This window comes from Limulus polyphemus, unplaced genomic scaffold (genome assembly GCF_000517525.1).
Source record: "Limulus polyphemus unplaced genomic scaffold, Limulus_polyphemus-2.1.2 Scaffold5538, whole genome shotgun sequence".
Classification (NCBI taxonomy): domain Eukaryota; kingdom Metazoa; phylum Arthropoda; class Merostomata; order Xiphosura; family Limulidae; genus Limulus; species Limulus polyphemus.
In genome coordinates this window covers 41,155-57,082 of record NW_013671148.1, presented here as the reverse complement: position 1 = coordinate 57,082, position 15,928 = coordinate 41,155, and the positions used below count along the sequence as shown (strand labels likewise).

The 15,928-nt window shown below is 33.5% G+C and overlaps 1 protein-coding gene across 3 annotated transcripts in view; it reads right to left on the bottom strand.

Moving 5' to 3' along the window:
* Window positions 1-901: 901 nt before the first annotated feature.
* Window positions 902-15,928, bottom strand: part of LOC106472704 (WW domain-containing oxidoreductase-like) — a 55,109-nt gene continuing 40,082 nt past the window's right edge. The window contains exons 8-9 of one of the 3 annotated variants that reach the window (XM_013933356.2): window positions 1,859-2,120; window positions 902-1,156 (exon numbers count right to left, since the gene is read on the bottom strand). In XM_013933356.2, coding sequence (XP_013788810.1) covers window positions 1,001-1,156; window positions 1,859-2,120 — 418 coding nt within the window. In that variant the 3' untranslated portion in view covers window positions 902-1,000. The remainder of the gene's footprint in view (window positions 1,157-1,858; window positions 2,121-15,928) is intronic. The other 2 variants (XM_013933354.2, XM_013933355.2) reach the window with 2 other exon arrangements.

The following is a 15,928-nucleotide window of genomic DNA, read 5'->3' as shown; positions in this document are numbered from 1 at the left end:
TGAAATTATGTCACCTCAGTGAAATTGTTTGACACCATTGTTTTCATTCTTGAGTTATCATGTAATAAAAAAGATGCAGCAGAATGAGGAACAAGAAATTCAAACTTTTTGCTATGATACTTACAAACACTGCCAGAACTTGTGACTCAGTCATTACATAGATATTGTTACAAAAGGAAACACTATATAGTATTATAAAGTTATGATGACCATGACCTACTGAGGAGATATTTAAAATACCATTTTGATGAACAATCCGGGTCATCCCTACATAGGTAATGCTACTGCCTGCCTGATAAATACAAGCTTATGCATGTAGGGTTTCACAATTTAAATTTTGAATATAATTTTTGAGATGTCTAAGATTGTTAAGGAAATTGATAGTGTTGATGCATCATCTTACTAGTATTTAATGGTAAGATCAGGAGGCAACTATAATTTTTGGGAGGTTAGGAGTCATCTTCATCTAAGCTTTATTTTTTTAACAGGGTGGTTGGCTTTTGGAATGGGTTACTTTTGGTTGTGGCAAATGCAGTTAATTTAAGAGTTTAAGGGAAAGCTTGATAAATAGTTGAGTGATAAGGGCTGGCTCTAAGGATGGCCTAGATGGATTGAAAGGTCCCTTGTTGTCATTTAGTGGTATATGTATATTTAGCTCCATATTTCTCTTGGTAGATTACAGAACAGAGAAATAAACCTTATGTAAATTTATGATTGTGTGATTCCTTTCAGTGGTTTTGCTGCAAGTTTTACATGGAAAATCAAGCTATTTGGTACAAAAATATCATAAGCCTGCAATGAATCAAGTTTTAGAAAATACCACTAGCATACTGGGATGTTTCATTGCACGTATGCTAGTGGTGGAAAAGGAACCTTTAGCAGATTTACTAAGAAGTATTAATCAAAGAATAAAGTATAGCTTTTATTTGATTAATTTAAACTTTCATTTGATCAATACAAAATATTTTTTTCTGTAGAACAACTCTGATAATATTATTACTTAAGGTCCATAGTTCTTTAGCAAAATCTGTGTCTTCAGCACTTTTGGAAGGCTGGCATCTACAGCAGTTGTTAAAATACATCCCTCCAACATCATCCAACTCTGGTGCTGTTGCACAGTAGACACTAGTAGCTGCAGCCTGTTGCTAAAGAAAAACTGTATTCAATAATGGAATAGTTTAGAAGGTATTGATGAAGTTGTTAAACTGATTTTTTTATTACAATGCTTAAGTAAAGCATTTACATTACATCTTAATAGTCAATCTTAGATAACATTATTTGATGCTATCCATTTTTTAAGGACAGCACCAAAATTCAAGTATTTTTATCCCTGCCAAGATCATCATCTATGATAAGATATACTTTCTATATCAGTTAATAAGTTAATTTACCATAAAACAAAAAGATACAATTATAATTTAAGGTTCACAGTAAGTTCAAGCTTTATGTAGTGCTGCATCCACCATTTCTTTCACTTGTAAATCTATAATATTAGCTGCACTAATTTGAAAGATGAAGTTTGCACATATTAGTTTTTCATGGAACTGGCCATTTACATTTAAGGTCTCAAGCACAGGATAATAAATCTATCTTGAATAAAACATAAAAACTTAGATGGAGACTTAACATCAGCAGATATATTATTTCAAGGCTGACCTTAACACAAGCATAATAATTTATGAAGATAAATTGTTACAAACCTTAAGAAATGTATCTCATTTCCATAAGCAAATAATATCAAATTACAAACTAGAATTGTTGCAAAAATATAAAATTAAATAAAAACAAGTGATAATGATAAAACTTATTTATCAAGTAAAAGTGTAAGATGATTTAGTATGTTAATAAGATTACTTACCAAAGACTTAGTAAAAGGCCTCACTAAAGTAAACAATAATCTATAACACCACCAATTACGTGATAAATTACTGCAAACAAGATTTCCAGGATGAACAGCATTGCTAAGGACTCCTTTAGATAAAAGTCTTCGATTGAGTTCATTGGAAAAAAGGATATTACAAAGTTTGGAGTTATTGTAAGCTATCATCGAAACAAAGTTGGTGCTAATAGATGGTGAGAGTCTTTCTTCAGACAATTTATCTTTAGAAAGTAGGGAAAATCTGAAAAAAATTTTTTACAAAAAACAAAAATCTACTGAAATATAAATGCCTAAATAAAATAAGAGTATTTAAACATAATAATAATTGTAACATTTTAGATGCTAATTCAAATCTTTTAATACAATTTCTTGGCAATTTATGAGATTAAATTATAACTGGTACATATTTAATTGACTAATCAAACAATGATAAAACTATAGTGTTTCAGTCATTAGGTCTCAAATTACAGTTTTGGTAATTTGAAATTAAATGATGACATTTCACTAATTGGTGATAAAACCATTGTGTCAATAAATACAAAATAGAATGTCTCAAGGGTTACTCAAAATTAATGTGTATCATGAGTCAGTGATCCAATCACTGTGACTAAGCAGTCAATGGAAGAACTACATCTAAATAGTCAAAGATTAGGCCACTTCAGTGATAACAAAATATATGTAAGGTCTGTGTGAATTTACAATGTCTGGTGTGAGATTATAATGAATAAATGGTTTATTATTAGATTATAGTGTATGGGTAGTCTTCAGTGAAAACAGCATCTGAGTAGTCTGTAATAAAAGTACCGTCTTGAGTGTTCTGTAATGAAAATAGTGTTTAGGTAATCTGTAGTGAAAATGGTGTCTGGGTGGTCTGTAGTGAGATAATATTTGGATAACTTAAAATGATAATAGTATCTTGGTAGACCTGTAGTGAGAATAGTGACTGAGTGGATAGTAATAACACTAATGTCTAGGTAGTTAGTAGTACAATTAAAATGTATGGATAGTTTATAGTGAGAATAGTACCTGGGCAGTCTGTGGTCATAACACTTTTTGGACAGAATATATAAAAATAATATCTGAGTACTCCAAATAGTGACTGGGAGGTCTGTAGTGAGAAATGTGTTTTGATGGTATGTGTTAAAATTACAACATCTGAAGAGTTTGTAGTAAAAGTAGTGTCAGAATAGTCTTTAATGCATATAATATGTGGGTATTTTATAGTGAAAAAAGTGTATACATTGTATCAGTGGAAATACTTATGGGATGTTTGTAATAAATAGTGGGTGGGTGGGTGGTTTGTAGTAATTATAGTACATGGATAGTTTATAATGAGAATATCTGGGAGTAATGTGGTCAGAATTTTTTATGAGTAGATTATAGTAAAAATCTTGTATTGGTAGTTTGTAGTGAGAATAGTGTGTGGGTAGTCTATGGTGAGAATAGTGTTGTAATTAGTATACTGCTATATGCTGTCAGCCAATATGGTGTTTAACACCAGCTGTACCATGATATAATATTAATTTTCAATTATGTATTTTAAAACTTAATATATTTCAAAAATTATCAATAAACCTCTAACTTTTATGTGTATCTAATAACTGCCTTTCTTCTCATGATGCAATTAGAGAAAGATCCCATATCAACAATGCAGATTTATTTATAAAACATGCAAAGCTAAACACTCAAACATGGTAGCAGTTTTGTAACATGTTATTTTGTATCTCTCAGAAACCCATCTAAAATAATTTATACCTTGAAATATATCTAGTACTACTTATAAAATAGGTTCAAAATGCTATATTTTCACATTTCTTGTTATATTTAATTTAGTTGTTAAATATAAGAACCCTAACTAAACTTTTTCTGGTGATAATGGTATGCATGTCTAAAATGTCACTTGCAGAAATGGACATATTGCAGCAAAAACTTACAAAAATACACCTTCAGAATTTGTTTCAAAAATCTGAAATATTTTAGTCAGCCATTTGATGATCAAAAACACATTAATATTTGCAAAACATGCCATACAGAGAAGAAATTCAGTGGTGAGATTATAAATTTGTCAACACACTTACATGAATATCATGGAACAGATCCAACAGGTTAGAATACCATAATACATTGTCATTGAAAGTCATTGCATGCCTAATCATAATTTGTAGTAGGTATTGAAGAAAATGGGTACAATAGCTACATTAAATATGTTAACTTTGTGGTCTGAAAATGATGTGAATGGAGTTTCTGTCAATATTAGTCAAAGTTTTATTAATAAAATATCATTTCTTAATTTAAGATAATATAGTCTGTCACCTGCAAATGTAAATATGTATGACTATATTTGAACACATTATAAAAACTTAAAGAGGCCTATAGCCTTAAGACTGTATTATGGTGGCATTTCACAAAAAATGGAGGTCCCAATATTATCAGATCGTTTAATAAAATTAGTCACTTTTCTGATGTAAATTCTTAATTTCTTTGCTTTTCAGCATCATTTGTCAAACTCAAGAAACTTATAGCAAGCACTTCTTTCTAAAAAACTAGCAAAACAGCACTCAAGCCTTCAGGTTTGGGGTTATCATCTGGGATAAATGATGTCAGAAGTCCAATAATTATACCTAAACAAGGTAAACTGACCAAGACTAAGACTGATCACATAACAATAGCAAGCTGTTAGATATACATGACTATTTCATAAAAAAATTAATATAAGAGTTATGACTCAGATAGTTATCAAGTACGAGTGTTAAATTTTAGAAGCAATAACTTAACACAGGTTTGCTTATTTAACCGTTTATGAATCATTTGTTGTGTAGTTCAGTTGTTGTGAATTGATGTTACATTACTCGAACCTTCTGAAATTTTCTCGTTGCTTTAAGTGAGTAATGTTACATCATAACGTCTCAAAGTTTGTAGAAAGTTCTAGGCTTCAACCAAGAAGACCAAGTTAGTGGAAGTAAATAAGTTGGTGAAAGTGGAAATAGTGAAGTTAGACTGGGTGACTGAGTTTAGCCATCCATAATGAGCATATAATGGTGTTTTCTGAAGCAAGTTTCACAGCTTTTATCGTAATGACAGAGGAGAATAATTTTTCTTGTCAAAGGGTGTTCTAAGGTAATTGAAACCACCTGTGTGGACTCTGATGGTAAAAGAGACAATTATTTAAAGCTATGGATAAAACTGTGAAAAACCATAGTGTAACAAATTTTTGTTCATATGTTTGATTTGTTTTGAATATATATTATCTTAAAACAAATGGATTGTGTGCTGTCTGTTTATTGTTGAAATTTATCGTCAACAAGTCACAGACACCTACTGTAAAGTCACAGCCCATACAAAGTTGACATTGGTGAGCCAGTGAGAATTATACAGTGGTAAACAGCAATAAAAGAAGATGTGAATGACAGTGGAAGTAAGCCTATATATGCACAACTGTAGTGGTGGCAAAAATAGTGTAGAGATTACAATCATGTTATATAACCATGTTGACTGTATTTCATAAATGGATAGATAGAGGTGAGCGACTTTGGCTAAAAGATATCGTTCTACTACAGTTTGTTAAACAACAACAAAAACTAGAGAGAGAAGAGTAGCAACAGAAGAGAGAGGAGGAGAGACACAGAAAAGAGAATAAGAATACAAACAGAGAAAAAGAAAAGGAGAGAGAGAGAGGAGAGACTGCAAACTGAGAGAATAAGACAATAAATTCAGAAAGAAGAAAAATATAGAAAGGAGAGACTGGAAATAGAAAGAATAAGGACACTAAACGAGATTGCCAAGCTCACCCAACAGAAAGATGAAGGATCAAGAATGATCTAAACTGCCCAAACTTGATGAACACAAAGATGACATGGATGCTTTCCTGGAGATACATGAAATATTTGCCCAAAGTCAAAGGCAACTTGGTAGTCTGTCTTAGTTCCCTTCTCATAGGAAAAGGCCTAAAAGTGTATGCAGGTATGACATCAGAAGATACTATAGACTATGATAAGTTAAAAGTGGCATTGCTGAAACACTATGAACTTACCGAGGAAGGTTTTCGTCAGAAATTCAGAGAAGTCAAACTTAACACTGGAGAAGCTGTATTTCAGTTTGTGGCATGTCTTATGGCAATACTTCACAAGGTGGACTGACATGGCCAAATGTGGAAATAGTTTTAAAGAACTGGCAGATCTATTAATATGTGAGCAGTTCCTGATCATGTGCTCCACTAACATGTAACTGTTCCTAAAGGAGAGAGCACCAAAAGACATGAACGAGATCATCAAGATGGCAGAACAGTATATGGAAGCCCATGGACGGAGTATAACTGGTAATAGTTATAGTTATAGAATGGTTATAGTTGAAACAAGGAGTGGCTGACCAGAAACATGATACCATCAAAGATGACAAGAAGTCAACAAAAAGAAAGGAGAAGAGATGCTATGCTTGTTATAAAATGGGACACATTGTGAGTGAGTGAAAGTCTGTCACCAACAAGCAACAGCAGAAATCTCAACATAAAGCAGCTGGAGCTACCTAGAATTACAAAGATGGTAGTAGCAAGAAACAAGAAAAGAATGACTATCACTATGGATGCTACTGTCAGAAGAAAAAGAACAAAAACAACACATCAGATTCACCATAAGAAGGAAGTGCTTACTCTGTGATTAAACAGTGTACAACTGATGGTCAGCTCAAGTTAGTGAATGGGCCAACAGTGCCAGTAGTTATTGGAGCATGTGACAAACACTGGAAGGTGCCAACAAACCGTAACATGCCAGGAGGTGAAGGCTACGTAAGAAAGAAGGAAGTGAAGGTATTATGAGACACTGAGTGCAGCAGTGAGAACCAGTCTAGTATCTGATGAATAGATGAAAGGCAAGGTACATCTATGTGTGCTGATTGATAGGACAGTGTGAAAGTTTTCAATAGCAAGAATACAAGTGGACACTTCATACTACATGGGATACCTTGAAGCTACGTGTATGAAGGCACCAATCTATGATTTGGTGATTGGAAATATAACAGGCAGTAGACGTTTGGAAGAACTAGACAGAAAGGAGGCTGATGAGGCATCTTCAGTCACTACAAGAACTCAAGAAAAGAAAAGCAAGCAAGACATCAAGCCCCTGAAAGTCTCGAAAGGTAACATCATGAATGTAGATCTACATGAAACTGAAGGAAGCACAGAAGAAAGACCCTTCACTCAGAAACATTGGGACAGTACCCAGGAAAAAGTTGAGCACAGGACTAAGGTGAAAAGGACTTAAGAACAGAGGACCAGGAGGAAGTGCTGCACCAGATCTATCAAGGCAGTCCTATTGGGAAGTTAAACAGATTATAGTACCAACAGAATGCTGGACTCAAGTGATGAAGTTGACTCACGAGTCCAATGTGGGAGGACACCTAGAAGCAAAGAAGACAGCAAGAGGAATTACAAGCAACTTCCATTGGCCATGGGTCATATGAGATGCCTTAAGATTCTACAGATTATGTGAAATCTGCCAAAAAACAATACCTAGAGGGAAGGTAGCAAAGGTGTCAGTGTGTGAGATGCCTCTCATAGAAAAGCCATTCATCAGAGTAGCTGTGGACTTGATCAGACCACTAGCACCTGTGTCTGACAAGGGCAACCAGTACATGCTCACAGTAGTAGATCATGCAACGCATTACCCAGATCCATAGCATTGCCGAAAATAGAGACAGAGAGAGTAGCAGAAGCCCTCCTGGAAGTGTTCTGCAAAGTAGGCTTCCCAAAAGGAGTCTTGAGTGACATATGGACCAAGTTTACCTCAAAACTGATGCAAGAGATGTGCAGACTCATCAGCATTAGGCAACTCTTTACCACCTCACACAACCCCAGATGAAATGTATGTTGTGTGAAAGTAAACAGTGTCTCAAAGAGCATGCTGAACAAGATGTGCTAGGAGAAACCACGTGACTGGGACAGGTACCTGTAGGCAGTATTATTTGCTTACCAAGAAGTCCCACAAATAAGTTCAAGTTGCTGTATGTAAGAACGATATGTGGTCCGATGCAGATATTGAAAGAGGACAGGAGAAGATGAGTCAGAATTGAGGAACACATACCAGTACATGTTAGACATCAGAAACTAACTGGAGAAGGCCTGTCAACTTACTTGTATGTAGCTCAAGGCAGTCAGAAGCACTTTTATGACAAGGAGGCCAAGGATTGATATTTTAAGGTAAACAGAAGGTTTTGGTTCTACTACCGATAGACAACAACAAACTCACCATGTAGTGGAAAGGACCTTTTGAAGTGCAGGATGTAGTCAACAGAATGGACTATAAAGTGAAAGAGGATGGGAAGACCAAGATCTACCATGCCAATCTGTTGAAGAGGTACTTCAAAAGGGAAGAAGACCTAACAGGTGCAGGTATTTAGACACAGATGGATATTGTTGGAGTGGCTGTCATAGATGCAGAACCAGAAGATGGTGACTTTGTCATAGAAGGTGAGGACCTATTAGACCTAAGAATGCTAGGTGGAGATAAGACATATAAAGACATCAACATCAATGAAGAACTGATTGGCAAGCAGAAGAAAGAGTTACAAGATCTACTGTGCTAGTATGTAACTGTCTTCTCAAACAGACCAAGCAAGGCAGACTTTGTGAAACACAAAATTGAGACCACGAACAGGGATCCAGTCAAGGTGAAGCCCTACCAGAAGCCCTATGTAGTGAGAGACCAACAAGGGAACTGCAAATGTTGGTGCAAACTATATGAGGAGACTTTGTATATAAACTGAAAACAGTCTTTGTACATGGTATTATGAGAGTTATGATTTAGATAATTAATAAGTGCGAGTGTTAAATTTAGTATTTTTAAAAGTGATACTGTATTGAAGGTTTGCTTACGTAACTGTTTATGAATTGACATTGCACTTATCGAACCTTCTTAATTTTGTTTGTTGTTTTAGGTGAGTCAATCATAATGTCTCATATATATAGGTGACTAGGTTAGTGGAAGTAAGCAAGTTAGTGAAAGTGGAAGTAAAAATTAAAAAGAGTGAAGTTAGATTAGGTGATTGCAAGTTTTGCCATAACGACCATATAATGGTGACTTCTGAAGAGAGTTTCACAGCTTTTATCATAATAATAGAACAAAGGGTGTTCTAAAGAAATTGAACCAACCTGTATGGACTTTGATAGAAAAAAAAGAGAAATATTTAAAGCTCTGGATACAACTGTGATAACCAATAGTGTAATGAAGTTTTGTACAGACATTTTACTTGTTATGAATACATATTCTTTTAAAACAATGTGTGCTGTCCATTTATTGTTGAAATTTGTTGCCAACAAGTAACAGACACCTACTGCAAAGAATCCAGCCCTATAAAAACCTGACACAAGTTACCTTATCAGAGATATGAGACCCTTTGAGTACAAGAGAGCTCTAATTTTCACAACACAACAAAGGAGTGTGAGACTCAAAACCAAATGCCAGCCAGATCCACCTTTAAGTGGAATAACTTTACCAAAGATAACTAAAACTGAGGATGAAAGAATGAAGGCTGAATTCCAGTCAGTCCAAAGTATTGCACAGACCACAGATCCCTGGACAAGAAGATCAACAGTGTTAAGTTACAATAATATCCAACCATTGTAAAGACTTCAAGTTAAGAGTCAGCTATCCTTCAGACAAGAGTGCTATTTGAAACACATACTGATGAATATACTTGTGAGGTTTTGAAATCAGCTGCTGTTGAATAGCAGTATTCAGCATGTTGTATTGCTACAGACAATGATTCAAATATGGGAACTGTTGCTAAAGTGGCTGAGTTCCCTATTCACAGAGGATGCTTTGCCCATGCCCTAGACCTGGATTAAGGAAAAGCAATTGAAGTTAAAGCTGTTCACAACATGCAGCTTCTTTGTTAAAAGAAAAGCAAACACTGTTCCAAGTCCCCAAGAATAAACTGAAGATTAATGTTAAGACAAGGTGGAAAGCAGCTACCTTATGGGCCAGCACTTCCTATAAAAACAAGTTGCAATCTTAGCAGCTTTGAAAGATGAAAAGCTTAGCAAGAGCAACAAGGTAGCAGTTGTAAATGGTCTAACATACAAAGATATTATTGTTTAGTTACATGGGACAAGCTCACAGATAATTCCATGTGTCCTCGTTGACTGCTATGACTCCAGTACTTTAATTTTAATTGGCTTAGACTAGCAATGTTAAATCCAATATTTTCAAACTATATTGTTGTATTATGTAGCTATCCAATACTTGTAACTGAGAAATTAAGTCAGTGTGTTAAAGTTTAAATTACAAAATTAGTTATTAATTATTAGCAAATTCAGAACAGTAAGCTTTAACAAATTTGATTGAGACCTAAATTGCATTTGATGAACTACTTTGATTTTCTATATGACACAAGACCACAAGGGATGTCATACTGATTGGAAATCTTCATAGTTCAGTTCTGGTTTCACTTTCCATTATAAACATGTCTCAGTTTAGCCAGTGAAACTTTCTTCCCCTATCAAACTTCAGCAAATAAAAAGTCAGTGGACAAACTGGATTTTCTTCTTCAAAAGACACCTTAGGAAGAGACATTATAACAAAGCTTTTGTGCATGCTTTATGCTAAATACAGCAAGAACAATCTAAATGAATTGAAAGGGTGCTGAATTACACTGTCCCAAGCCACTTGCATTCAAAAACACATCAAACTGTATTAGGTATGTATATCTTATCTTGTTTTTGTATTCATTACTCAAATTTATAACCATATTCCTTCATTGTTTGTTATTACATGTACAGCCTGTATCATCAACTTCCTACATTTTACAGTCGTTATACTACAATATAGGCTTTGATTCAAAGGTAAGCCCAAATGTTGCAACATTGCAAACATCCACACAAAGTAGAGGAAAAACAGTTGTTCCCAAAATGGTTGTTAATGAGTCAGACGCATTCAGCAATTTAATTAGGCTTATTTTATATTAAAATTGTCATCAACCTTGTATGCATTTTTAAGTTATTGGCTGAGGCCTAATTTGATGATATGCACTTTTTGAAGTTACTTGTGAACTTTAGATTTGGTTCTTTGTTAAATTTAAGCAATGTGAGCTTATGCTACAGTAATTAGAGAAATAATTTTGCAACCTTTATTTCTTAAGTACTGATTTAAATATAATTAATTGTATTTATTTTTTGTACAGTATTATCTATTAATTGATTTTTCCAATTTTTGTTATAAACTGGTAAACCTATATACAAGTAGTTTTGGGGAAATTTATCTTATCAGACACTAAGATTATCTTTTATATAGATTCTACTGTCTATTTACTCTATTAATTCAAATTTTGCTGTTTTTTAAAATTGTTTTATTACAATGTATATTATGAAAAATTTATAGTTTATACATTTGTGCTTTTAAGGCTTTAAAAAGTTGCTTGAAGATAATAAGAATCATCCTGACACCAGTGGTACTACAAGTGATGGTCTTTCAATATCCCTCTTCAACCTTGGATAACTGTAGCTCTATATGCACAAGCTTGCAGAAAACTTCTTGAAACAGCTTACTTGCTTGCTGTGGATGGACAGCCTCTGTTGGCATTTAACCTCCAATTAAAATGCAAAAACAAAATAGGGTACAACTGATTTCAAAGTTTGACAATGCCAATAGTGAAAGAATTTATTAATGTTATCACAGAAGCCATTCATAAGAAAGTAAGTGATTTTATGTTCAGCAACAGCTTTTACAGCAGTTAGTGATGGAAGTCATGCAAGAAAAGCTTGCTCTGAAAGAGGACTGATTTTCATTACAACAGTAAAGCAAGGTATACCAACTTATTTATATGTTGCCTTACAGGTCACTGATAGCTTTAGTGATGTAGAGATGCAAGTAATCTAAAGGTAGAGAATTGCTGATGTATTCAAAGGTGATGGAAAGGCTTCAATTCCAACAGAGAAATACATTTACCTGCTAGTTTCAACTACAGATGATGAAGCCTCTGTTAATAATGAAGTTCACAATGAATCGCTAACAAGACTGAAAAATGACAACTCTCTTTGGCTTCTAGGAATTCACTACATTTCCCATAGAATTGAATTGGCATTAAAAGATAGTGTATCCAAGTTATTTGCTGATGAGAAAGATTTCAAATTATGGAAATTTCAAAAAGCACTTTAAGACAACTTCCAGTGCATTTCGTGTTCATCATTTTATTTTTCCCAATTTGTTGCACACATAAGATGGGAGTAAAACACTGGGTATTTCTTGTTCAAACAATACAGAATTCCCTTGCCAGTTGATAGATATCTCAGCAAATAGAAAAGATAGGAGGTTCATATTTTATATTCTAGCTTGTTAATATCATTAATTTGAGTTCCTAATTCATACAAAACTATATACTTTGTATTTTGACATCACGAACCTCTAATTTGAATCAATGCTGCATTCAACGTACCACATGATACACAAAATCAATGTTTAGGTGTGTTTTTTAAATATTTCCTTATAAATTAAGAAATCATATAATGTTTAATACTAAAATTTGAATTATAATCTACAGTTTGATACCAAACTTATTGACATAAATTCATAAAATATTAGTTCAATAAAATTTTGAATGCAAGTCAACAAACACGATGACATGGCCTTTGACCCATGTGGAAAGGGTTAACAGAACAGTTCAATTCAGTCATCATATTCATTTTTATTGTCCAGCTTTGTAAACAAAGAATAGAGATACGGCATCTGTTTGCTAACAGCTCCTGTGTAATGTTTGGCAGGATTGTTTACAGCCCTTGTGTGTTTTTCAAACATCAAAGCCTTGTGTAACGAATTTGTTATTATACATGTATTTTAATATTAATGTTTGTTTACATTAACTTTATATTTAGAAACATACATAGCTTATACTTTTAAATATGTTTTGCGAAACACCCGCCTATTCTCCAAAGTTGTAGAAGATTCTCGAGAGTAAGAATCAACAATACATGTAGGTACGTAAACGCTTAAATGTAGCTTTATATTGTTACGTAATCTGAATTTTCTAGAAATTCTCCATATGCCTATAAATTAGGCAAGATGTTTCTCAGTTTCATAAAACCTAACTAGAAAATTCCTGTTGCTCCTTTGAAACCTATCCCAGATTTATATATATATATATATTTATATATATACACACACACACACACATACATATTAACTATTACATTAAATATTCAAACCAATGGCATGCAGCATGGCTATATTCAGTATTTCCAGTTTGATAATGTACAATATTTTGTACCTATATAGTATATGTTTATAAAACTTTATCTCATTATTGGTAAATTAATTTTTAAAATTTCCAAGCAATTAATTCAGTTAACCTAATTCATATTTTGTAGCCACGCCAAGCCACAATTGAACAATAACTTGGGGGTTGAGGCAGCTACATCTTCAAGTGAGCCTGCAGTCATGTATGTACAGCCAGTGGTATCTACTAATCTTCAAAGTTATTTGACTTTCTGCCTAAGATAAAGGCTGCCCTGAGTATCCTGTTTAAGGATGAGTGTGTGCATATCACTAGCAAGGGGCTGCCACCAACACCAGAAGAACAATCAAAGCAAGAGATTGGACTGTATATGAATGAAAATAGATGTAGCCTGAATCAAGATCCATTGAAATATTGGTAATCTGAAGAAGAGAAATACCCAAGAACATCATTCCTTGCAGTGCCATACTTTGGTTCCCAGGCATCATCTGTCCCTTCATAAAGGTCATTCTCATGTACAGGTAATATTGTAACAACATCAAGGTCTTGTTTAGATCACAAACTGATGGATCAATTAATATTTTTGAAAATAACATATGAAATAATGCCATGATTATTATCAATGTTAAATTCTTAATGGAAATTTCCTTGACATTTCACAGCATTTCAAAAATTTACTTTAAATTATTTAAAATCTTTATATGTAAATTGTTTGGAAACAGTTGTTACTAATAATATGGTATGAACATTTGTTTCCAAAATTAATATACTATGTTTATAATTTCAAATTGTTAATATGTTCTTCTTATTCATAATGTTAGTTGAAGTAACTTCTTTCCAAACTTAAAGCATTTTGATGTATAGCAACATACAGGTTGGTCCAAAATTTTCTTTCATAATTGAACATTTAATAATTAAATAACTAAAGAAATACAACCATGCAGTTTTCAACAACTTCTAGCCCAACTCAAACAGTTTTTATTCTCATGTTGTTTTACACTTCAATGAGTAGTGCCATCCTGTAAAATGTTAAATGTACAAGAATAGGCTAAGTGCAATGGATTGGTTGGGGTGGGCCAATTCCATGCCCTCCGTGTTCACTAGACATCACTCCACTAGACTTCTTTCTTTAGAGGTGTGTTAAAAACATCATGCATCACACACCTAGAGCAAAAATCATGGGCTAAAAACTATGACAATGGATGCCATCTCCACTGTAACAATGCACACGTTGCAACAAAGGTGGAATGAAATCGAAAATCAGTTAAACATGCTGAGAGCCACAAATGGTGCACACATAGAAGTCTACTGACATGTCAATAAAACTGTTTGAGTTTGGTTACAATATGTTGAAAACTGTATGGTTGTATTTCTTTACTTATTAAATTTTAAAATATGAAAAATAATTTTGGACCACACTGTATATCGTGTATATGGCCATATAAAAATGCATATTGCACTGGCCCTGGTCCTGCAATACACAGCCCTTGGTGAAAATAGTGATTGGATGGTCAACTAGTGAGAATAGTGTCTGGAATGTCTGCTTGAGTGATTACTAGATAATTTATTATGCAGAGTGGCTGGTTAGTATGTAATGAGAATAATGATTGGGTGGTCCATAGGGATATAAGAATGTCTGGATAGTTTGTAAAGAAAATAGTCTATGGGCAATCTGTATTGATAATAATATATGATTAGTATGTGGTGAGATTACAATGTTTCAATATTTAATAGTAAAAATGGTTTGTGGATAGTCTGTGGGATTACAGTGTTGTAATTATGATGTCTAGAAAACTTGTAGTGGGACTAGCACATAGGTTGTCTTTTGTAATAACAGTGTTTGAGTGGTCTTAAATTATAACAGTTATATTATTGGTCTGTATTGATAATACAGCTATTATTAATAGCTCTGTATTTCCGTAGAGAGAGATTATATAAAGTATGGATAGTTTGTAGTTAACACAGAGACTGGATATTCTGATATTCTGTAGTACGATTACAATATATGGGTAGTTTATAGTGAAAAACTGTCTGTATAATCTGTAGTCAAAATATTTTTAGGGAATTCTAATGGGAACAGTGTCTGGATGATCTGTAGTGATAATACCATTTGAGTAGTTTATAATGAGAATAGTACCTGGGTAAACTTGTGGTGAGAATAGGATGGAACGTCTGTGGTGAGATTACAATGTACGAATACTTTGTACTAAAAATAGTGTTCGGGCAATCTGTGATGAGATTCTGAGTAATGTTGTTTGTTACGATATAAAAGACTGTTTAGTTTAGATGTTATTGACTGATTTGTTTTTGTGAGTGAATATTTTATTATTGTTTAGTTTTGTTATAATAAGAGCTAAGGGTAGACGATTGTGGGAGGTTGTATTAATTCATTGATGATAAGACTATTGAACATTGAGAATATAGAAGTCAGACAAACGATTAGATGATAAAGATGTAAATAGTGTTAGATGAGTGGAAATAGCAGACAGACTTTACGTCCAAGGAAAAGTTCAGTGTGAAGTTAACTACAGTAGAAGTGACAGGCCCAATGTTTAATATGTTAGAGTAAGACTAACAGTAGAAAAGAAGATAAGAAAAATAATTTATTCCATCAAAGCGTGGTTCTAAAGTAATTGAATCAGCCTAAGTGCACTTTGACAAAAGGATCAGAGGATCTTCAGAAGAAAGAAGACCAAATGATTATGGTAACTTGTGCCACAACTGTAAGTGAATCCCAAACAGAATACTAGTATGTAGTAATATAGAAGATAGTTTGGCTTGTCAACTGAAATTCTAAAGTAATTGAATAAATCTAAGTGGACTTTTGACAAT